General features: G+C 39.3%; 1 protein-coding gene across 2 annotated transcripts; it reads left to right on the forward strand.

Moving 5' to 3' along the window:
* The first annotated feature begins 794 nt into the window (after positions 1-794).
* LOC115686590 (protein MOR1) lies at positions 795-22,584 on the forward strand. 2 transcript variants are annotated; one of them, XM_030611938.2, is made up of 54 exons: positions 795-990; positions 3,197-3,302; positions 3,399-3,522; positions 4,170-4,249; positions 4,337-4,514; positions 4,600-4,664; positions 5,134-5,216; positions 5,386-5,471; positions 5,596-5,709; positions 8,143-8,262; positions 8,415-8,517; positions 8,914-9,050; positions 9,387-9,452; positions 9,821-9,938; positions 10,022-10,062; positions 10,794-10,865; positions 10,948-11,052; positions 11,129-11,234; positions 12,344-12,456; positions 12,537-12,624; positions 12,700-12,800; positions 12,942-13,049; positions 13,160-13,265; positions 13,351-13,430; positions 13,515-13,664; positions 13,790-13,865; positions 14,008-14,132; positions 14,224-14,334; positions 14,481-14,630; positions 14,724-14,798; positions 14,880-14,961; positions 15,058-15,173; positions 15,338-15,439; positions 15,559-15,633; positions 15,723-15,818; positions 15,906-16,007; positions 16,105-16,206; positions 16,315-16,497; positions 16,563-16,674; positions 16,868-16,944; positions 17,022-17,101; positions 18,574-18,636; positions 18,737-18,851; positions 19,101-19,223; positions 19,448-19,525; positions 19,665-19,823; positions 19,907-20,065; positions 20,508-20,605; positions 20,735-20,891; positions 20,971-21,087; positions 21,246-21,341; positions 21,450-21,521; positions 21,596-21,881; positions 21,975-22,584. In XM_030611938.2, the coding sequence occupies exons 1-54, from the start codon at positions 831-833 to the stop codon at positions 22,235-22,237; spliced, it is 6,060 nt and encodes a 2,019-aa protein (XP_030467798.2). In that variant the 5' UTR covers positions 795-830; the 3' UTR covers positions 22,238-22,584. The 2 variants fall into 2 exon arrangements, with proteins under 2 accessions (XP_030467798.2, XP_056175547.1); XM_056319572.1 differs by lacking the exons at positions 795-990; positions 3,197-3,302; positions 3,399-3,522; ... (4 more) ...; positions 5,386-5,471; positions 5,596-5,709 and having other exon boundaries at positions 8,415-8,521.
* Positions 22,585-23,544: the final 960 nt, after the last annotated feature.

The following is a 23,544-nucleotide window of genomic DNA, read 5'->3' on the forward strand; positions in this document are numbered from 1 at the left end:
TCGAACCAACCGAAAGGTTTATGATCCGATAGTGTTTCGTTCATAAGGTGTAGGAGTTGCGACGCAATATCTCTTCAAAAGTAAACACGAACATGTTACACGGCAACCAAAGCCGCTTCATGTCACGTAACATAGTAAAATACCCAATTGAAGTACCAAAAGTTACCTCCACGAAACGTTATTCACGGTCCCGACTCCGCTCTTCTTTTGAGCCGGCAACTTTACAACCGAGCTTCCGATAATAGAGCGGGCCTCGCATCGACACTTTCCGATCCGTCGCGAGCAATCAAAGGTCCGGTCTCATCGACCTGGTTAGCATAAAAGCGGTCTCGCCAGTTCAATACTTTCAATTCAATGCGCTGCTCCGAACGAGGAAAGACGAACACGCTTGGGAATACGAGGACCTCAATGTGGTCTTTTCCCCCCCCCCCACCACTAGTTGGCGAGTGCGCAACCCTCGCCCCCCAGCAGCGCGTGGGAACGAGAGCACGTAAAATGCTGAAACCAAGCGGTACTCGATGGGAAGATTGAAAACGTACGACTCAAAAAAACATACAACCTCTCCCCCTCCCTTCCCCTCCCTCCCCCATTTTTTGAAAGATAAACCATCGCTTTGTCATTTCTCTCTCTTCCTTCTCTCTCTCTCTTCGCCGGCTCTCCGCCGTGAACCGCCACCGGGAAAATCGCTGGGAGAGCCCCCTCCCCCTCTCTCTCTCTCTACGGATCGATCGATTCTTCGAGGTCCGGGGCGGCTGATCGGGCGGGGGGCGGGTCGGGCTAGGGCTGCGAATCGGGCGGCGTCGCCGGGGGGGGGGGGGCTTTGAGCCGCAATGTCGGAGGAGGAGAAGCTGTTGCGGGAGGCGAAGAAGCTGCCGTGGGAAGATCGGCTGCTCCACAAGAACTGGAAGGTGCGGAACGAGGCCAACCTCGATTTGGCCTCCCTCTGCGACTCCATCGCCGATCCCAAGGACCCCCGCCTCCGCGAATTCGGTGAGTTTCCCCCGGGGCTCTCGCTCCCTCCTCTCGCTTCCCCCGCGCCCGCGCGCGCGCGCGTCCGTTGTTGGGGTTGCCGTCGTGGGGGTCTTAGATCTGATCTCGCCGGCGGTGATCCGCGGTCGATTCGGTACCCTCCCCATCCCTCCGGGACTGTTTCCGGTTGGAGCGGCGGTGGGGCTTGTGCGGGTGGAAATGCGAAATGTTCGATTTTGTGGTTGGGTTTCGGTTTGAATTCGTGAATGGGGGCGTGGGATGCTCGTCGTTGGTTTGTTCGATGTCGGTTTCGAATGCATGTGGCTAATGATTGGCAATGCTGCTCTCACCTTGAGGGAATTACTTGAGGCCTTCTCTTCTTATGGCATAATTAATTGGATTTGTGGAAGTTTGAATACTTACTATCCGCCAATATTTAGAGAGCCTCTTTGTTTAAGTGATGCTTCCGTAAATTTTACCTGCCTGGTGGTGTATCTGACCGTTTGAAATTCGGTGATGGTATTGCCCATGCCAACTAACATTTGTTGCCTACCGATTCCAAAACTAGTAGTAAAGTCGAGTATTTAAAGTGGAAGTGGAAGTGTTCTGTTGGTGAACACAATACAGACGTTGAAGCATCTGTGTTCCAGCAGAGTCATTTCTTCATTTGAGAATCTATGACATTTTCTGTGGCGTCGATGCTCTATGGAAATTTCTTATGTTTTAGAAGATTATGATTTAATCAACTTTCTTTTGCTTTTCGTAATTCCATCGCATCGTAATGTAAGTTTTGCAGTAGGGCTAACTTTAGCTTACCAATTAAATTCAATATTTTTTGGTGATGCTATGATGGAGGTGAGCTTCCAATGAATCGTGATGTGTCGTTGTGCTTTTAACTTGTATTTGCAGTTTCTCTACCTTGTATTTCAAAGTAGAATGGGATTGAAGTCGAACTAAATACTTCCTTATCAGCAACATGGGTAGGAGTGTAGTATATGGTGGCACTGGCAAGCAAATTTTATTGGACTAGGGCGGGGTTAATTCTTGTGTTTGCTAAGATTCTATCCATAAAATAACGATTGAGGTGTTGAAACGCTAAGATGAATATGGAGAAGGCTAATTTATGTGATGGATAACAGAGCATAGTTAGTCAACCGCTTGAGCTAAACATTACTTGATTCAATAACTTGATGGTGAAGCTCAACTTGAGCTCAGTAGAGTTGCATTTCTTGAACTCTTAAAAGATGGTTCAATTGTCTCAAGTTCAAATGTCTAAGGCAGTTAAATTGACATCAGTTTGTAAACAAAATAAGTCCTTGAGCCAAATCCCATTTCTCCGAAATACTTGGGAAAACTGTCTATGACCAATAACAATGAAGATGTTTTATACCTAAAGGGTGTTGGGTGCTCAAGGCTTCCCACACTGCGGGGGTCTAGAGAGGGGTTATGTAGCATTAATTTTCAGAGAGGCTGTCCAAAGAAAAGAAAATTATACCTATACAGAAACATGAACATGCATATGAAAGCCCAATCCAATTGATTTCGACCCATAGGGCAAAAATCACAACTTATAACTATAAGACTATTAAATGGGAGCATTTTGGTATTTTTCTATGCAATATAGAGGCCTTAATGTTAAGAGAACCAAAAATTGCATGGAAGCACCAACACCTCTAATCTGTGATATCAAATCTGAGCAATGAGTACTGTGGTCAACTAATCAGTTACGAACATGACTGTATTGTTATCAAGTATAAAAATTATGAATTTAAAACTCATGAATTGATGCAAGAAAATTAGGGTCTTCTACTATTTGGTCGACATGATACCCTCAAACCATATTAAAGAGTTATATGTACATTGGGCCGTTGTGCTTGAGTTTGACAGGATATACATTGGCTAGAGAAAAAAGTTCCTGTAAATTAATGTTTGCTGAGTGTGGGAAAGTTGAAGGAATTCATTGGATTGCGTGTTTGTGTGTGTGTATTTACACAGCTCGCTAGCTCTTATATTAGTTTTGTAGCTTATTGCCTTAAAGCCTACTTAGCATGAATGTATCTGGTAGTGTCCTTGTAAGGCATTACAAACAACTGCCAAGTACATAGATGAGAAAACAGACGCCAAGAGCTTAATAAGAGGAAATGTAATAGAATAATATATCTAAAGCTGGTTTGTATAGAATTTGGGGTATGCAAATGTTTACTCTTTATCTTTTCTTTTGTTTTAGGCCCACTTTTCAAGAAGACTGTTGCAGATTCTAATGCACCTGTCCAAGAGAAAGCGCTAGATGCTTTAATTGCATTTTTAAGAGCTGCAGATGCTGATGCTGGAAGGTATGCCATTGTGCAACTTTCAGGTTTAACTTAATTGTATGGATTTGTTATTTTTCTCTTGTTTGTTGATTTTGATTATTTGACCCATGCCTTTAGGTATGCGAGGGAAGTATGTGATGCAATTGTTGCGAAATGCTTGACTGGAAGGCCGAAGACAGTGGAAAAGGCTCAGGCGGCATTTATGCTATGGGTGGAATTGGAGGCAGTTGAAGTTTTTCTGGTACTGTCTACTTGGCATATATACGCATGTGGCACATCCTTTAATAGGTTTTTATTCTCTTTAATGACTGTGGTTCCACTAAGTATTGTATGAGAATAATCAGTGTGCTAATGGCAGCAGTCACTTCGATGATTTGAAGGTTAAGAGGGCCGTATGACCCTTTCTACTATTTTTTAGCTGATTGTGCGAAGGGAATGAGCCATTTCCCTTCCTTTTTTTTATTACAAGCATGTGAGTTAAGTACATGGTGATTATGTCTCCTTGAAGGTTATTTTGAAATTCTGTTTGATTCTAGCTGATACCAAGTTTCTTGCTGTAAAATGTCATTGTTAGTATGATCCAAGGGCGAAGTTATATTCTTGGGATGGTTTAAGCTAGGTTCAATTCTATACTGGCTGTTCCCCATTAGACCTTGGGTTGTCTGGTTAAAATGAGAGCTTGTGTTGGTAGTTACATTTAAATCTTTAAATCTTCTCTCTTTGGTCCCTTATATTTTTTTTAGTATAGGTTGTCAGTGTTTATTGTCTTATTAGTACACTATTTATGGCTGTCACTGCTTTATTTGTTTGGTGCTCCTAGATGAGATCATCATCCCATTGCCTTTTTAGCCAGTCCTCAGACATTTGCAAGTTCTTGTCTAATGACAGGACGCTATGGAGAAAGCAATCAAGAACAAAGTTGCCAAGGCTGTTGTCCCTGCAATTGATGTTATGTTTCAGGCATTAAGGTATAGTGATGAATTACTTTGGTGAAGGCTTTTATGTGATTTTCCTTTGCTCTTTTTTCCCTTACCAGACCTGATATTTTTTATCAGTGAATTTGGGGCAAAAATTGTACCTCCAAAAAGGATTTTAAAGATGCTTCCTGAACTCTTTGACCACCAAGATCAAAATGTTCGGGCATCATCCAAAGGATTGACCCTTGAGCTTTGTCGGTGGATTGGGAAAGACCCTGTTAAATCCATATTGTTTGAGAAAATGCGAGATACAATGGTAAAATAGCTCTATGTTACACCTTTTGTCAAATTTATTTTTCATTCTTGCAAACAAGGTTAACTTTTTCTCTTATTAACTATAGAAAAAAGAATTGGAGGCTGAGCTGGTAAATGTCACAGGGACAGCAAAACCGTCACGCAAAATAAGGTAAATCATGTTTACTCAACATTTTTTTTTATTTCAAGTTGTGTATTTATGAATATCTGCTCTGCACGATTTTTTCTTGATAACTGTGTCTCAATATAATCAACACAGTTGATGTATGGTTTACCCTATAAAAAAAACAACTGATAAAATGATGACTGTAAGCTTTTGATGGATGTGTATCTGGGGATAATGAGGTACATGTAGGTTCTTTCTGTACGAATGTTACATAAATTAAGTTAGAGCCGACAATGTTTATCCTGATTAAGAGAGAGCAGACTAACTGTTGTTTTTTGTTTCTGTTGATTGACAATGCGACACAGTAAGGTATTTTGCCTTGTTTTTGCTTGAATTGCTTTCTGGCATCTAAGATCTGATGCCTGTCTCTGCTAGGGTAGCTAAATCTCCTCACTTAAATGTAGTGTAGCTAGAGCGACAATAAAAACTTTCGGCCTTTGCCTTGCCTTGTCAGATCTGAACAAGACAAAGAGCCAGAACAGGAAACTGCATCGGATGTTGTGGGTCCTGGTCCTTCTGAAGAAGCTGTGGCTGATGGTATGTGTCTTGCCATTTCATGATTGAATTTTTTGGTGATTAGGGTGTTTTTTTTTTTGAGTCATTTTCTTATTTTTCTTGTATGAAAGAATTGCTTAAGTTGCAGTGAGATGACCTGTTGATGCTATGAATTTCTACTTACTACTTTCTTCTGGTATTGTTGGATCAGCCCCTCAGGAAATAGATGAATACGAGCTTGTTGATCCGGTTGACATTCTGACTCCTTTGGAGAAGTCAGGTTTCTGGGAGGGAGTGGTTAGTAGTCCTCTAGAATGCATTTTTCAGGGAAATGGCTTAGCTTTCTTTGTCATCATGTGTATGCTCGCTTCATAATGTCAGATATTTGTTTGTTACATAAGTTTTTCTATTGACACCTCAGAAAGCTACCAAATGGTCAGAGAGGAAAGAGGCGGTTGCAGAGCTAACCAAGCTGGCCTCAACCAAAAAAATTGCTCCTGGTGACTTCACAGAGATAAGCCGTACACTGAAGAAGGTATCTGATTGTTTTTTGCTTCAGTGCAATTATCTGACATTGAATTTGCAAGGAGTCAATTGAAACTTTATCAATCACAAGTTGGATATCTGATTTTGGGACATATGCAGTGCTCGATTAGAAAAGCTGTAACATTTTGCTTCTTTTGCAAGAAATATTCTTGTGAATTGAGCTTTGTTAAATGGGCAATTTACTTTGTACCCTTGGATCTGCTGAAATGTTTCAGCCTGTTGAATATCCTATTCAATTATTAGCATAAGAGTTTATTTGGAATTTTGCAACTCTTATCCTGAAAAGATCTGGTACTAGTGTTCCCATCGACAGAGTTTGATGACACTTCTCTTCCTATCATTGGGTGTCAATATGCCATTCTAGTTGCACTTCATTTGTTTACTGGAATGGATACTCTGTTCCCAGTTTATGCTCGTTTGGTTCAGAATAGTTATCTATTCCCAGTCTATTCTTGATAGAACAACTATTCCACTATCTGGTTCCTGTGCCCCCACCAGTTTCATGGGACTAGGAATAACTTCAGTTTCTCTAATGAACCAAATAAGCGATTTTCCCCGAATAGCTATTTCATCTTGTGAACCAAACCATGGAATATCTACTTTGTTACAATTTTCGCTTTATTCTACACCCATTGAATAGCTCTTCTATATCTGCTTTAGGCTAATCTGCGAGCCAAACACTGTGTCAGAATTCTGTAAGTTGATGCAGGCCTTGTCGCATAACCTTTGTGAATGAAAAAATCTGAGAAGGATTTATCATTTTTTTGTACTTGTTCGTATAAATAGCGGTACAGCCATGCTCCGCCTTGCATTTTTTATGTATGTAATAATGAGAATAAGCCCCAAATTCTTTTATCATTGGGAATTGTTCCAAATGATGGGAGTCCTTTCCTTGAACAACCTACACAGACCACAGTTATCTTCTTTTCTTCTTTGCTCTTACAACTCATGTCAACTCTTTTAGCATAATAAGAAAAGAAAACCCTTTTAACACTTCAAAGCCCTGACATGTCATTTAGGAGTTTTATTTAGAAATTATGGATAAGCGCAATCAATTTTGATGGTTACAAGAGCTCTGATATTCGGGATTTAGAGAGAGACTGAAACTAGCTAACAAAGCTGTGAACGCAAATGTCCTTTTAATGAAAATTGTGCTTAACCATTTGACTTGTCATTTAACAGATAGCAGGCCTTATTCCACGGCCGAAAAGGTTGGACGCACAGCTTTTTGCATGAATGGATGGGAATACTTTCTGTTTTAAGCAGTCCTCCTTTCTCTCTTATTAATCTACTGCAAATCTTCTGTATCCTGAGTCAATAATAATAATGATAGATCAGTATTCCTCATGATTTGAGCTTGGCAAATGATAGGACCTGCTACGATGCAGAATTTGGTTTGGCTTTGTAGAAGATTTAGCACTTCTCAGTGATATGTTTTTGGTTAGCAAGAAGTGATATGGTCATGCCTTGGAGAAAAGTAATCAACGACACGATTAAGGATTTGAAATCAAGATTCTAAGACATTGATTCCACAAGCTTCTTTGCTATTGAAGGCTCCAGGCATCTGGTCCTTCTAATAAAGTCTCAATGAACTGTTACTCTCTTTGGAATTCTAGGTCTTATAGCAACTTTCATTTGCAAAGAGTAAACACATAATTTAGCAGTCAATCATCCCAATCGTTTGATCTTTCATGTGCTGGTGAGCAAGGGAAAAGAATGAGTTCAACGTGTCTTCAGTTTCTTCACTTCTGGCTTCACGATCTCAGATAAAAACACGCCATGAAGGAAAGTCATTGACTTCATCATATTAGGTCAATTGGATCAATGGTTGTATTAAGCTGGATGCAGATTTGGAAGAAGCGGAGCAAAAAGGCAAAGCTGTTTCGCCACCAAAAAGAATGTGCACCCAGCCTTTTAGAGCGTGGCAAAGTTTTTAACCATACCGGATGTTCCACCATGGAATTTGAGGACGTACAGATTCACCGAGAAGAATGGTCTAATCAATCGTAGATTATAAAATTCGCTTATGCTTATTGAGCGGTTAAAAAGCTATATTGAACAGTGAATAATGCAAACTGCATCCTCTATTAGGCAAAAGCAATAAATTCTAAGTCAGTAGAATGGGTGAGTGGTGGTATCAAGTCGATAGATTTAATAGTGAATCGATCGATTGACTTGTGATATGTATTCGCGGGCTCCTCTAGCGCATAATTTATTATGGATCAATTCCATAGCTGAGAAATGGAACATAGCATACCCTGCCTGAATCAGCATATTCATATTGTTTGGTCCTGGAATTATATTGCATTGTAAGATCAAAATCCGGATGTGATTGACTCAATATCTATACTCATTGTGCCTGATCTTCATATTTTCTTTAGTTGTGTGAAATTGTTAAACTCTTGCTATTTCTAATTTTCAGCTTATTACGGATGTGAACATGGCTGTTGCAGTGGAAGCCATCCAAGCTATAGGAAACTTGGCAAGGGGACTGAGATCCCATTTTTCAGGAAGTTCCCGCTCCTTACTTCCGGTGTTACTGGTAACAACGACAGCCTTTGTTAAGGGAATTTTTTTTATATAAGAACAAGAAAAGTTTCTAGGTTTTATCTTTATCTATCAAAAAAGTTTCTGGGTTTGATTCTTTGTTCTGTAACATGCTTATTGCTTGGTACCAATTTGCTTGTTGAACAGGAAAAACTCAAGGAGAAAAAACCTACCATGACTGAGGCACTTACTCAAACTCTTCAGGCAATGCATAAGGCTGGGTGCTTAAATCTAGTGGATGTTGTTGAAGGCAGGTTCAACTTTGATTATTTATCTTCAATCCCAGATAATTGAGGACAACTGAGTGCTGGATTGTGTTCTCCCCTTCCGTTTAATGCAATCAGCATAATAGTTTGCTCACATCAGTCATTTTTTTTTGTACTTGATCATCTGTGGCAGACAAATAAGCATATATTGTATTTTACCCCTGGTCTATGAGGGGTGTTGCCCTTTACGTCCTACATAAGCACCATTTATGTCCGTTAGCGAAAGTTGGGATATCAAGGTTTTATGTCGGGTTTAAAGTGCAATAACCTCCTTAGTGTAAATAAAATGTAATATTCTTGATTTCTTTCTTTTGGGTAATGCTCTTAAGATGTGGCGTTCTTGGTAGCTGCTGGGTTTATAACATATTGTTCCATTGCAGATGTTAAAGCCGCGGTAAAAAATAAAGTTCCTCTTGTGCGATCATTAACTTTGAGCTGGGTGACATGTTGTATCGAAACAAGTAGCAAGGCAGTTGTTCTCAAGTTGCACAAGGATTATGTGCCGATTTGTATGGAGGTCAGTGAATTTGAGTTGGAAGCATGGTTTGTTAGCTCAAGACATTCAAATATTGGAGTACCACAACCTTAAAATACTTTTTAAAATTTTCTCCAGTCCTTCAAGGAGCTGTTGTTTCACTCATTTACTACTCATGCTCTGTTTATCTCATGAGAAGATTAGAAAAGTCTTCAGACAATGTTCTTTTCTTAGAAAATGTTATCGTTGTCTAATCCAGTTAAGAATTAGTTCACTACTTTTGAACATCATGGTTATGGCTGCCTTTCTGAACTTTTTGCTCTCTGGATTCCTTGGCATGCAATTGTTCGAAATTTAAAATTACTTGTTATCTTTTAGTGCCTCAATGATGGGACGCCAGAAGTCAGAGATGCCTCCTTTTCAGCTTTGGCAGCCATAGCTAAGGTAATCTATATTGTCCAAGTAGTCTTAAATCCAGCATTCATTGTGGCTTCTGGATGTTCTTTTGGTTTCAAAATGTTTGTGACTAGTAAATATGACTAGTTTGAATTATTATCTGAGGCTTTTAAATGATCTTGCTGTAGCAAATTGTTTGAAACATGTAATTCGGTGGTGAAACTTTCTTCTTCACAGTTTGTACATATCTGATTATGTGAAGTAGGATTAGGTCTATATGGTGCTCTTGTGTTATAGAATACCAAACTATCCATAGATTTAAATACTCTGATTAAGCCAAGTAAGTAATTAATAAAAGGGGCTCTAAACTTTTGATTGTTCACATCTGGGGGTGATGCATATCATTTCCTTTCCAGTCAGTTGGCATGAGGCCTTTGGAGAGGTCGCTGGAAAAACTTGATGATGTCAGAAAAAAGAAACTCTCTGAAATGATTGGGAGTTCTGGAGGTGCTGTTCCAACTGGCACTGGTGCAGGTATGCGAAATATTCTCTGTTCTGCAGATTATTAAAAATAAATCTTTCGAGTGAGTATATTCTAAAGTTTAATTATGTCTCAGCTACTGTCCAAGCTTCTAGTGGGACCTCTTCCTCAGTGGAGGTTAGCTCAGTTCCTGCCATTGTTATTCAGAAGTTCATTTGAAATTTAGATATGCTTGTATTTTCAATTTTGGACCTCCTTGGTGCCATTTGTCTGCCACTGGATATGCAGTTGGTATACCAGAGCTTTGGCTCTCAGCAAGATTGTCAACAAAGGGACCGGTAGATTTGAACAGCAGCCATAGCTATACTTTTTTTACCAACTCCTAAGGCTTTTGACCTTGCCTGTGGTGTGGCCTTGACACCTGTTAGTACTCTATTTTTGGTCTCGAGGGGCTCCACAGGGAAACGGAAAAGAGAGGGGGGGGGGGGGGGGGGTTGTGGCTAGTTCAAAGCAAAAGTAACTCAAGTTAGCGTAGCCGTAATGTCCTCTTTTATGGTTTTTTGTTGACCTACACTTTCGTAGTTCAAACCTGACCAGACCATGAACTACTTCCCTATTAATCTCTGAAAAGGTAAGCTGGATGCTTTCAATTGGTAATAGACAGCAGGTGGTGCATTTTCGGTGCCATCTATTAAATTGTTTTCAATTGGTGGGAGTGATTATGGTATACTTGGTGAAGTGGTAATGAATGCTCCATTGTGAAACTTGTTATGTTCTCTTTACTATTTCAGTCATGCTCGTCTTGTTTCATTCTATGTGATTTGGGAGTTATTTAACTTTTTGGGTCCTGTAAAACGGGTTTATTCGTTTTGTTTTCCTTATGCCGGGATTAATAATTCTCTACACAGGTTGCAGACAGTTCATTTGTTAGAAGGTCAGCTGCTAGCATGCTTAGTGGAAAGAGGCCGCTTCCTGCTGCGGTTAGCATGACTATTTGGTTTATTAAATTTGGCTGCTTTGCTACTCGTATATTTTATTTAAATGATATTCTGGTTTTGTCAGAATCCTGGCAAAAAGGGAGGCACTGTCAAATCTGGTGGCAGCAAGAAGGGAGAGGGAACTGCACAGGCTAAACCTTCGAAAACTGTTGAACCTGAAGATGTGGAGGTGATAAGATTCTCCTTTGAAAATGAATTGCTTCTTTGTCTAGAAATTATTGAACAAAGATGTGTTATATCAACAGCCTGCGGAGATGAGTCTTGAAGAGATTGAAAGCCGAATAGGATCTGTTATACAGGCAGATACTATTTCCCAATTGAAGAGTGCTGTGTGGAAGGAACGCCTTGAAGGTTTGGAATCTATTTTCCCTTAGACAATTTGTCAAATGAGCAATAGGTCAACCAAGCTTTCACTGAGCTCTTTCCTGTCATTGGTATTTGTGTCACGTTATCGTTTAAAATTTTTTGTCTATTGGAACCATATTTTATAAACAGTAACTTTCTGTGTTTTGCTTAGGGTCCATTTGGTTTGTGAAAACGTTTTTATTTCTAATTAAAATGAAATTTTTTTCCTGTATTCAGTATTCTGTTTTCCTGAAATTGTGTTTGGTTCATGAAAATAAAATTTTCAATGTGAACAAAAGTTTTTTAACATAATTAATGCTGAGAAGTGTGTTTTCATTTTATAGGGAAACTGCTTTCTCCTTTATGATGAAAAATTTGAAAACTACTCTTTTTTTATGTTTTCGGTTTGTAATTAAAAAGTGAAAACAGTTGTCCTTATTTCATTCAGAAACCGTTTTTAGTCGATGAACAAACGTGTTTTTAGTACTAGTTTTATTTTGAGACAATTGAAAACGGAGAACTGGACCAGTTTTCTCATACCATAGAGGCCCAAACTTTGTCTTTTTTTCTTTCTTTACCAAGCAGTAGTTAGTGTAACCAGTAAAAACTTTGTATGTCTTAATCTGTTGAAAGACACAGATCCAGAAGCAGTCAGTCTTCCTTTGTTTGATTTTGAAATGTCTTAGATATGCTGAGGTTTATAAGACTCTGGTCAGATATTTTAGTTGAAGTCAACATCGTGTGATGCATCTATAGCTGGTAAATGGGATGTTGTAGTGGGTCTGATTTTTTATGTCTCCTTTCGGTTTATGATTCCTTAGTGAATGCCTGTTTTGGTGGAAGAATTAGACTGCGCATCTTCACAGTGGATGATAGTTCAAATGTTCATTCCATTCTACTTTGAAAGCATAGTACTTCATATTTTTGCATTAATGTTGCGTATTGGTTAAACATGTACGTGTATTATTTCATATAGTCTGAAACTGTTTCTTTGGGAGGTAGAAAAATGGCAGATCACATTGTTAAAATAGAATCAACTCATGACGTGCGGCTTTTAATTCTTTTTCTAAAAAATGCTGCCCTTGTTTAATGTTTAGCTTCGCATGTCCTTGCAGCAATTGGCTTATTGAAACAACAGGTGGAACAACTACAGGACTTGAACCAGTCAGTAGAAATTTTGGTTCGATTGCTCTGTGCTGTGCCTGGATGGAATGAGAAAAATGTTCAGGTTTTGGAAGTTCTCTTCTACTTGTTTACTTGTCAGATTTGATTGACTTGGTTAATAAGGGTTTGATTGGGGTATTGCAGGTACAACAACAGGTTCTCGATGTCCTTACATATATTGCTTCCACTTCTACTAAATTTCCAAAAAAATGTGTTGTCCTTTGCCTCCTTGGTGAGTATCCAATTTGGAGATGCTTTCTTTTATTCCCCTGATATGTCGACTTATTTTAACTTCATTAAATATCAGGTACTAGTGAACGTGTAGCAGATATTAAAACCCGTGCTCATGCCATGAAGTGCCTAACTACTTTTTCTGAAGCTGTTGGTCCTGGATTTGTTTTTGAAAGAGTGAGTTCTTTCTTTTAAGAGGAATATTTGGGATAACTCGTGTTATTGAGAATTACCTAAAAAGACATAACGATGTATGTGTTTTTTCCCAAACGATTACGTGTCTTGTGTTGACTGAAGATATGTACTTTGTTCTTGTAGTTGTACAAAATTATGAAAGAGCACAAAAATCCTAAGGTCCTCAGTGAAGGAATTTCATGGATGTTCAGTGCGGTTGATGACTTTGGCGTGTCACATTTGAAACTGAAGGTTATTTCAAACTGTTCTTTAAGATATGTTTTGCTGTTATTTCTTTTTTTTGTATTATCTTTGTTGTTATAATGCAAGTCGTGACATCTGGGAAATATCAACCGATACAGGATTTGATTGACTTCTGTAAAGATACCGGGCTGCAATCTAGTGCTGCAGCAACTAGAAATTCTACTATTAAGCTTATAGGCGCTTTACATAGATTTGTTGGTCCAGGTAATTTCTCAGAAGACTATTGTCGTAAATTTTTGGATAGCCCCACTTTGTGAATTACATGGATGTAGTCTTGATTACTCTCTAGATATTAAAGCCTTTGTTGCGGATGTTAAGCCGGCCCTGCTCAGTGCACTTGATGCAGAGTTTGAGAAGAATCCATTTGAGGTATTATCATATTGATGTCTATACTTTATTTTATAGTGCTTTCTGAGTGCTTGCTGGAAGTATCTACTTGTGAAAATCCTGCAGGGTAGTGCCGCTGTTACAAGAAAAACTGTTAAGGCCTCTGAATCCATGTCGGCTGTGTCTATGGGTGGGATAGATGGCCTGCCACGTGAAGATATAAGTGGGAAGATCACCCCTTCCTTGCTGAAGAATTTGGAAAGTTCAGATTGGAAGGTCTGGCATCCGAGTGATGAAGCTGTTCATCCTATCTCTAATATCTGGTTTTTTCATACCCTTCATGATAATCAGTGATAAGCAAAATAATGATCATATCAATGCATACAACTTTTGATGTTCAGGTTCGTCTTGAATCCATTGAAGCTGTCAACAAAATGTTGGAGGAGGCTAACAAGCGCATTCAACCAAATGGAACTGGTATGTGTTGGTTGTGTTTTAGTTGGTTGATTCTAAATACACTGATTCCAACTCTTGTTTTGACAAGTTTGATAAAAGTTGATTTTCTTATTTTTTGCATATCAAGATGATCTCATTCGTTCACAATTGCTTTGACATGCAGTTGAATTGCTTGGTGCCCTCAAAGGACGCCTGTATGACAGCAATAAGAATTTAGTCATGGCAACTTTGACAACCATCGGTGGTGTTGCGTCTGCAATGGGTCCAGCTGTTGAGAAGTCAAGCAAGGTTCTTATCTTCCTGTTGGCATTATCTACTTTTTCTCTATGTGCTGTTAAAAGCTGATTATACTCAGAAGTGTTCTTTTCTCTATTTGCAGGGTATTCTTTCTGATATTTTGAAATGCCTGGGTGACAATAAAAAGCATATGAGAGAATGTACTTTGGCTGCGATGGATTCATGGCTTGCCGCTGTTAATCTTGATAAGATGGTCTCTCTCTCTCTCTCTCTCTCTCTCTGAGTTGCGCTCAGGAATGCATGCACCTGTGCTTGTGTTCATGCTTCTGTGTGGGTCTGTAGGATATGGTTATGCTTTGTTTATGGCTCCACTGAACCATGATGAGGCCTCTGCTACAGGTTCCGTACATTGCAGCTGCTCTAATTGATCCTAAGCTTGGGGCTGAAGGGCGCAAGGATCTTTTTGATTGGTTGGGAAAGCAACTTTCTCGCTTGAGTGATTTCCCTGATGGCGTGCATCTACTGAAACCAGCTGCTACTGCTATGGCTGTAATGTCAAAATGACCTGCTTTGATAATATCTCTTCTTTTGGACACAAACTTTTTCTTCAGATTGATAGAGAGTGCTGCTGTAACTTTTCAGGATAAGTCGGCGGATGTTCGTAAAGCTGCAGAGGGCTGCTTTGGTGAAATTTTGAGAGTCAGTGGACATGAATTGGTATGTATACGTGCAAGAAGTTGCAAAGGTAATTCTCTGGCTTCTTTGGTATGTGGTGATCACGACGACTGCTGTGTTCAGGTTATGAAACACTTGAAAGATATTCAAGGCCCAGCTTTGGCTATTGCTCTTGAACGATTGAAGCCTCATGGAACATTCCAAGGTGCTCTCTCTCTCACTCACTCACTCTCTCTCTCTCTCTCTCTCTCTCTCTCTCTCTCTCATATATTCTGTTTTGAACCTGAAATATTGCTGGCAGAATCTTTTGAATCGACCAAAGCCATACCTGTGGGTTTACCTTCCAAAAGCAGCTCTAAAGTTGGAAGAGCAGCTTCTCATGGTGCATCAAAGCCTGGAAGTCGGACTGTATCTTCGGTATGTTAAGCTCTCATTAATGACTTAAGAATAATGTTAGGGATGGGGTGAGAACCTTTTGTTTAGTACACCACGGTTGTGTTGGATCTTTTTAATTTACATGGATTGATGGATTTATATGTGGAATGATGGGGATTTTGATTGTTATTTTACCATTTGCAAAGAGGGTTGCTATATCAAAGGGCTCAAGAGGAGACTCGATGATTTCTGTGCAAGACATTGCTATACAGTCACAGGCTTTGATAAATGTCAAGGACTCAATTAAGGTATGAACTAATGCTTCTAAAATAGGTTATATGAAAAAGACAAAACTTTAGCTGGGCCACTACTATCTGCATTTCAAATACTGACTACTATCTGCATTTCAAAACTGACTTTCCTATAGGAGGACCGAGAGAGAATGGTTGTTCGTAGGTTCAAGTTTGAAGAGCTGCGGATAGAGCAGATTCAAGATCTTGAGGTAACTGTTGTTGGGTGTTGGCTGGACAGTTGGAGACACCATCGTTCTCTTTGTAATTCGTTTTTTTTGGTTCTACACCTTTGTTGCAGAATGATATGATGAAATATTTTAGAGAGGATTTGCACCGGCGACTTTTAAGCTCTGATTTCAGAAAGCAAGTGGATGGGCTTGAGATGCTGCAGAAGGTATTTAAATGGATATTTTTAACTTGTTGTAATAAGTGTGAGCGTCTTGACTTCGCATTATGATAATGTTTACTACTTTCCCTTCAGGCTCTCCCATCTGTTATAAAGGAAATAATCGAAGTTTTAGATATACTGCTGAAGTGGTCAGTGCTACGGTTCTGCGAGTCAAATACAACATGCTTGTTGAAGGTGACTTTCTTGGTGAAATGGACTTACGTAGTTTGTTTTTAGCATTGGTGATTTTGCAGCATCGCTCTATCTCAAAACATTGTAACATGATGAGTAGGTGCTGGAATTTCTCCCTGAGCTTTTCAACAGATTAAGGGATCAAGATTACTTGTTGACTGAATCAGAAGCAGCAATTTTTCTTCCATGCTTGATAGAGAAGGTGTTTAAAACAAGCTGTGGCATTTTCAATTTTGGATGCAAATGCAACTTCATTTAAGAATGTGAAACCGTTGTAAGACTTATAATCTATGCTGTTTTCTTGCTGCAGTCTGGGCATAATATTGCGCAAGTGCGAGAAAAAATGCGGGAACTGACAAAACAAATTGTTCATATATACTCTGCAACAAAATCGTTTCCTTATATTCTGGAGGGGTTACGGTCAAAAAACAATCGAACTCGGATAGAATGTGCCGACCTTGTGGGATTTTTGATCGATCATCATGCAGCTGAGGTATGTTCTTGTTTTTCATTATCCTTCTTTTATAACAATGTTAATTAACATTTTGTTTTCAACAGATTACTGGACAGCTAAAGTCCCTGCAAATTGTTGCAAGCTTAACAGCAGAACGTGACGGTGAAACTAGGAAAGCTGCTCTGAATACTCTTGCTACGGGTTATAAGATTCTCGGTATGCAATGACATAGCTGTAGCTACATGTGACCGACATTTATGCTCTCTGTCTCTGTTTGGGTCTCTTTCTCTCTGTGTCTGTCTCTGTCTGTCTCTTTCTCTGTCTCGGTCTCTCTCGCACTTTAACTGGCTGAACTTGATGGTTGATTGTTTATATATGGAGCTGTAATCTTATTCATGCGCTTTTTCAGGTGAGGACATTTGGAGATTTGTTGGGAAGCTAACTGACGCCCAGAAAAGCATGTTAGATGACAGATTTAAGTGGAAGGTCATCTCTATTTCACACATTTAATTGTACCTTCTTTAGTTTACATTTGATAAACTGATAGTAGTTCAAAATACTAGGCCCGAGAAATGGCCCAAAGGAAGGAGGGTAGGCCTGGTGAAGCAAGAGCAGCTTCTAGGCGATCAGTCAGGGAAAATGGGTGTGTTTCTGATGTCCTTGCTCTTTATGGCATTATAGCATTTGCCTTGTTTTGCTGCTTGAAATCTTTGCTCTATCGAAGATTCATCTTCTGTCAGCTTATCATCAGTCTCTTCTTGCTGAACTTTTCTTTTTGTGATTAGTCTGGTTATGTTGGCTAATAAGTTCTTACATTGGTATGCATCATATTAAAGGAAGAAAATTGGCTCTGCATCATGCATCCTCCGAAAAGCACATGCTAGTGTACACCCATATTACATATTTCCATACACATACAAATTATGGAACTGGATGCTTATGCACGAATTAAAGAGAAAGATCTCATGGTTTTATCTGTTTTCTGCACAAGTATATCCTGTCAGTTCATTATGGTTGAAAATAGTAAATGTCAATGCATAATTGTTTCTACTTCAGTTTTAACTGTTGATAGCTGATGGATCATGATATTCACTATTGTGGTTTTATGTGCTCAAGAAGAAGCGAGCACAACAAAAAATACTGGAGAATTCTTACTCGCGAATTGAATAGAATGGAAGCAACAACAGATATTCGAATTTTAGGTTGTTCTAGGCATATCATAAGTGAAATCAAATTGTTACAGGCCATGTGGAAATCAAGCAGCATCACAATGATAAAGCACTTCAGGAACAGTACTGAAGAAAGTAAAAAAGTAACTATGCCATAATACACTATTTCTCAAGCAATAATTTGGAACACTCTTGCAATTTTATGGTACCTTAACAAATTAAAACTTTAAATCAGTGTTCTCAGTGTTTCGCACAGTGAGTAATAATTTTACTTTCACTCAACTTAGGAACATATAAAAAATGCTGGTTCTTCCAGGCATAGGCTTTAGAATAAACCTTCTAAATTTTATGTGATGTTGTCTTTTGATAATGCATAAACCATAATAGTGCAAGTTCTAAGTACAATCAAATGATTATGTCTCATCTCAACTGTATTATCTAATGAAGCCTACCTATTCCATGCCACAATTTGGACAACCCCCCAATTCTCAGTTTTGATCCCTGTACTGAAGCTATTTATGCTCTATGTAAGCTGTCTATTCTGCACTAATGAAATTCTTTATGTTTTCTAATCATCTAAGGAAACCTATCCCTATCATTCTACAATGTAGACATGGGTTATAGGCGTTTCTGATTTCGTTCCCCGTACCTTAGCTTTTCATGCTCTAGAAAACCTTTCTGTTTCGAATTTCTAAATTTCTTTTTTTTTTTTTGTATTTGATTTTTAATTATGTTCATTTAAAGAAAAGTTGAAGTATCTATACTTCAACTTTTCGGAAAGATAAGAAGAATGAGGGTAGGTTTGATGGTTTAGCGAGTGTTTTAACCTTTAGATGCAGTGTCAAAACAAAACAGTTGATGTCATTGAAACTATCTTCAGCTCTAAAGTATGAGGTCCTGCTTCTACCAATTGAATCAGCAGCCCTCAGTAATCTCTTAATTTCAGGTCTGACGTGGCAGAGCAAAGTGGAGAAGTGACACGTTCTATTTCTGGTCCTATATTTGCAAGGTATCGTTGCTTTCCTTCAATTTTATTCACGTGTTGACTTTGATCTGTAATTTTCTTTTTCGCCCTCCATCATCGCTATTCTGGGTCCATTTTATTTCAGGGAGAATTATGGTCATGTGGAGGTTAATATGGATAGACACTTGATGCCACATGCTAGTAGCTCCACAGACTGGAACGAAGCACTAAATATAATTTCATTTGGTTCTCCTGAACAGGTTATGTTCGTCATTTTATTGCTATGTATTGGATTATCTTCATAAACAAGAGCGAGTTCTTTCCATTTTTTAAAGTTCTTGCTCACCCTTGTGCATAGCAATCCATATTTAAGTTGTGCAATCACAAGTTTAAATTGTGTCCATATCCAACCTTTACTATCTTGTACCTGCTCAATTTTGTATTGCTTTGGGAGCACATTCCGTTTACTGAAATAGAGTTTTCTTTTTGTGCTTTAATCTATTTAACAGTCTATTGAGGGGATGAAAGTTGTGTGCCACAAACTGGAGCAAGCCACTAATGATCCAGAAGGCAGTGGTATGGAGGATCTTGTGAAGGTCGCGGACAGACTTGTTTTATCCTTGGCAGATAAGGTGATTACATCAGTGAATTAAGGAGCTTAATACCCCACCCTTCTTCCATCTCCATCCTTGTCTGTGTCAATTTGTGGGTGTGCACTGTGCTCGTCTTTATTTTGTTTTTATTAGGGTCTTTGCTTGTTCTTCTGTTCCTAGCTGTAGTTGTTACTGGAACTTGCTTGACATTTTTTTGTCTTTTTGGGCTCAAAACGTTTCTTGATTTCTTCGCTTGTTATTAGGTTGCCAAGACATTTGACTTTAGCTCAACGGGAGTTTCGTCAAGGTCATGCAAGTATGTTTTGAACACCCTTATGCAGGTGAGTTAACTTTTAGCAGCTTCAATGTCATTTAGCTTAAAGAAGAACCTTCTTCCTTCTACATAGTCATTTACAACTTACCTGGGCTGTATGTAAAAGAGCCTATTGTAGAATTGTCTGACAAAATTCATTGCTGCAGACATTTCAAAATAAACAACTTGCACATGCTGTCAAGGAGGGCACTCTTGACCGCCTTATTACGGAGCTTCTACTTAGACTTTTGGATGAAAGAGTTCCACGTATGGATGATGGAAGCCAACTTTTGAAAGCTCTGAATGTCTTGATGCTTAAAATTCTGGTATTTTTTTTTATGAAATTCAAATTCATAATATACTTGGTGGTTTTTTGTTCAGTGGTTTTGACTTGTCATTGCATATCCAGGATAATGCAGATCGAACTTCGTCGTTTGTTGTCCTTATTAACCTTTTACGTCCATTGGATCCTTCAAGATGGCCTTCACCAGCTGTTAACGAGACAGTTGCCACTAGGAACCAGAAATTCTCCGAATTGGTTGTCAAATGCTTAATTAAACTTACGAAGGTGATCTTTAGTATCCCTCAAAAGTTAATTCTGTCTATCTATGAAATTTGTTGCACCTAAATATGTTAACTGTTGCATTATTTTGTCCTTTCAATCTTTAAAGGTGGAAGTAGGGTATTTTGTGGGATCAATGCCAACTGTTCTAAAAGTTTAAGCTATTAGATTAAGGCGTGGTTTGACATTTAAATACTTTAACACTCCCCCTCACACGTAGGTTTGATTTTGGCTTAAACTAAGGCGTGGATATTTATAATATGGGAGATAAATAGGGGCCTAGAAATTCGGGATCTCCTGCTCCGATACTATTTGAAATTTTGTGGGATCCAAATGTTTTAAAAACTCGAATTGATAGATGAATGTGTGGTTTAATTTTTGAATACTTTAGCAATCGACTTGGCTACTGAGTGCTTGAAATCTCAAGGGCACTTTTTCGCTTTCACAGGTCCTTCAGAGTACTATATATGATGTTGATCTTGACCGCATCCTTCAGAGTATCCATGTCTATTTACAAGAGCTGGGAATGGAAGAAATCAGGCGAAGGTTTTTACCAACTTTATTTGGACATTCATGTGATTATTTTTGGATGAATTACTAATATATAGGTACCTTCAGTCTTCATGAACTGACATTTTCTCCCCTTCACTTGCTAATGTGATTTACTCGGGGAAGAGCTGGGGCCGATGATAAACCTTTGCGTATGGTTAAAACTGTCCTACATGAACTTGTAAAGCTTCGTGGTACTGCAATTAAGGGTCACCTTTCCATGGTTCCTATAGATATGGAGCCCCAGCCAATTATTCTTGCCTATATTGATCTTAATCTTCAGGTATTTCTGAACGAATCAAGTGCACATTTTGGTCAAGTTGAAACGGCTTTATCTAATAATTCTGGTTCGTGTGAAACAGACTTTGGCTGCTGCTAGAATGCTAACCCCATCTGGCCCTGTGGGCCAAACACATTGGGGTGATTCTACTGCCAACAATCCAACTACCACTACGCATTCTGCAGATGCCCAATTGAAGGTTAGTCTGCAGATGGGTTTGTTTGTTGTCAAATTTTGTAGTTTGTTCTCACTGATGCCACAGCATGTTTTTTCTTAATTTTGTCTGGGTTTTTCTCCTAGAGTCTCTTCCTTATTTTGCAACTTCTCCTTAATTCCGATAATTTGGTGCATTTGCAGCAAGAACTTGCTGCTATATTTAAGAAAATTGGTGATAAACAAACGTGCACCATTGGCTTGTACGAATTATATCGCATCACTCAACTTTATCCTCAGGTAAATGAGTGACCTTATTGGCCTTTCTCATGAAACTTTTCATACACTAGGTTGGTTCGTTTTCAGTTCATTTCACTCTTCTGATAGTGGTACTCTTATATAATCCAGGTTGATATATTCGCTCAGCTTCAAAATGCTAGTGAAGCCTTTCGAACTTATATTCGAGATGGTTTAGCCCAGGTCCGTGGTTCTTTTAGCCATACTTCCTGGATAATTTTTTTGTATTTGCCTTGACATTGCTTCCTGTTGTTCAGATGGAGAAGAGTGCTGCCGCTGGAAGGACTCCTTCGAGTTTGCTAATGTCTACCCCACCCCCAGCTGTCCTAAACCTTTCTTCCCCCAAATTCGCACCATTGTCTCCGGTTCATACAAATTCCACAGCTGACGTAAAATCTATTAATGTGAAACCTGAACCCACAAGTTTTAGTTTACCGTCATCGTATGGCGAGGATGACAGGGCTGTCACTGCCATGAGTTCGAGAGGCCCTCATTCCGATGCCCCATTGGCAGAACATAGAAACGAAAGATTGCTCACTGGAGGTAAATTGTGCTAGTTAGTGTCTTCTCTTCTTCCCGTTCACTTATTTTGTCTATTAACACTTTTACTGCTGTGTGCCGAACTGTTAAGTACAGTGAGCAGTGGTACATTGGACGCAATTAGAGAGAGAATGAGGAGCATCCAATTAGCAGCAGCTTCTGGTAACCTCGATTCTGGAAATAAGCCAACGTTCTACACGAACGGCAATGTGCCATACGGACATACCCTGAACACAACAGAAAACTCGAGCATGGATGATTCTGGACAGGCTGGAGTTCGTCCGATGGACGAGAAGGCCCTGTCCGGTCTTCAAGCCCGAATGGAAAGACTCAAGAGTGGGACTCTCGAGCCGCTGTAGGGGAGCGGTAGTCGCGAGCTGTAAATCGATTTATCCACCTTGTTGGGCGAGATTGCAGATGTTTGCAATACCGTCACAAGGCCTGCAATTTGTTCCAATTGAACTGCCTATCGAGATACGGCAGAATCGAGTTTGTCCAGTGAATTCGGCTCGGAGCCTACTTTAGGCGTTTTGTGCTCCCCATTTACGCCGAAATTTTGCAATAGCACTTAGAGCATGCTTGCTGTGTTCCGCTGTCCGACAGGTTCTTTGTATATGCTTAGTAATTTTTCCGACACCGCTGTACCTTTGTCTTTCCCTAATTTAATCCATGTATATACTGAGAGGTTTCATGGTTGCACCCTGTATTTCTTTCTGTTAAAACACAATGGGGAAATATATGCTTAGAAACAGAGTTTGCTTCAGATGAATTTACGAGGATCGCTGCACCACCCTAGAGTCGATTGTCTGCTTGACATGTTTACACGAAAGAATGAACCATCCTGGCCGGAATCGAGAATACTCAGACCTCAGGGGACGGTCGAGCCATCTGTTCCGGTACTGCCAAAGGATCAACAGGTGAATTGTTGATGGTAACTTCCCATCGAACTGTAGCTCGGACCTGCTCTCTCACTTTCTTCGCCTCTTCCTCATCCTTTCTGAGTAGTCTCGTCGCATGGATTTGTATTTTTGATCTCATTCCTCTTCACTTCGTATATGTGTGTGTCGTGTTGATGGGGATTAAATTCCGGATCTGGTACTTACCGGCCCCACTCCCCTAATCTCTTTACCTCAGTAGGGCCGTATGTTAGTTGGCCTCGTCGCAAGGATTCACTAGTAGTTTCTCGTACGGAACAGCATTGTCGACGAAGTACTCGACCAGTTCAAGATCTACGAGCTCCGCCATACTAACCATGAACTTCAAGTCTTCAACCTCCTTTATACGTGAGTGGGGGGGGGTCTAACTATTCTTTCCGACTCTCTCTCCTCAACCGGAACTTCTCCTAGAGCTTATTTCTGAACAAATTCAGAGCCTCTCTTTTAATTATACAAGACGGAATTATAAGGTTCAGGACACAGACGGTCGTTTTACTATAAGAGAATCTTAAGATGATATTATCATGATTTTACATATATTGTATCATAATAGAGGAATCGCTTACATATTGTTTTAATAAGAACAAATAATATCTAATGACCAAATGTTTGTCACTAATTCGAGCTATCTTATGAGAAAAATTACAAAAATATTACATATGTTTTTATGAATATTAATAGAACTGTCATGTTTTGGATGTATAAATAATTCTTGGAACGTTACATCGCTA

Source organism: Syzygium oleosum, unplaced genomic scaffold (genome assembly GCF_021117445.2).
Source record: "Syzygium oleosum isolate NSW1041296 unplaced genomic scaffold, Sole_v2.1 Sole_v2.18, whole genome shotgun sequence".
Taxonomy (NCBI): domain Eukaryota; kingdom Viridiplantae; phylum Streptophyta; class Magnoliopsida; order Myrtales; family Myrtaceae; genus Syzygium; species Syzygium oleosum.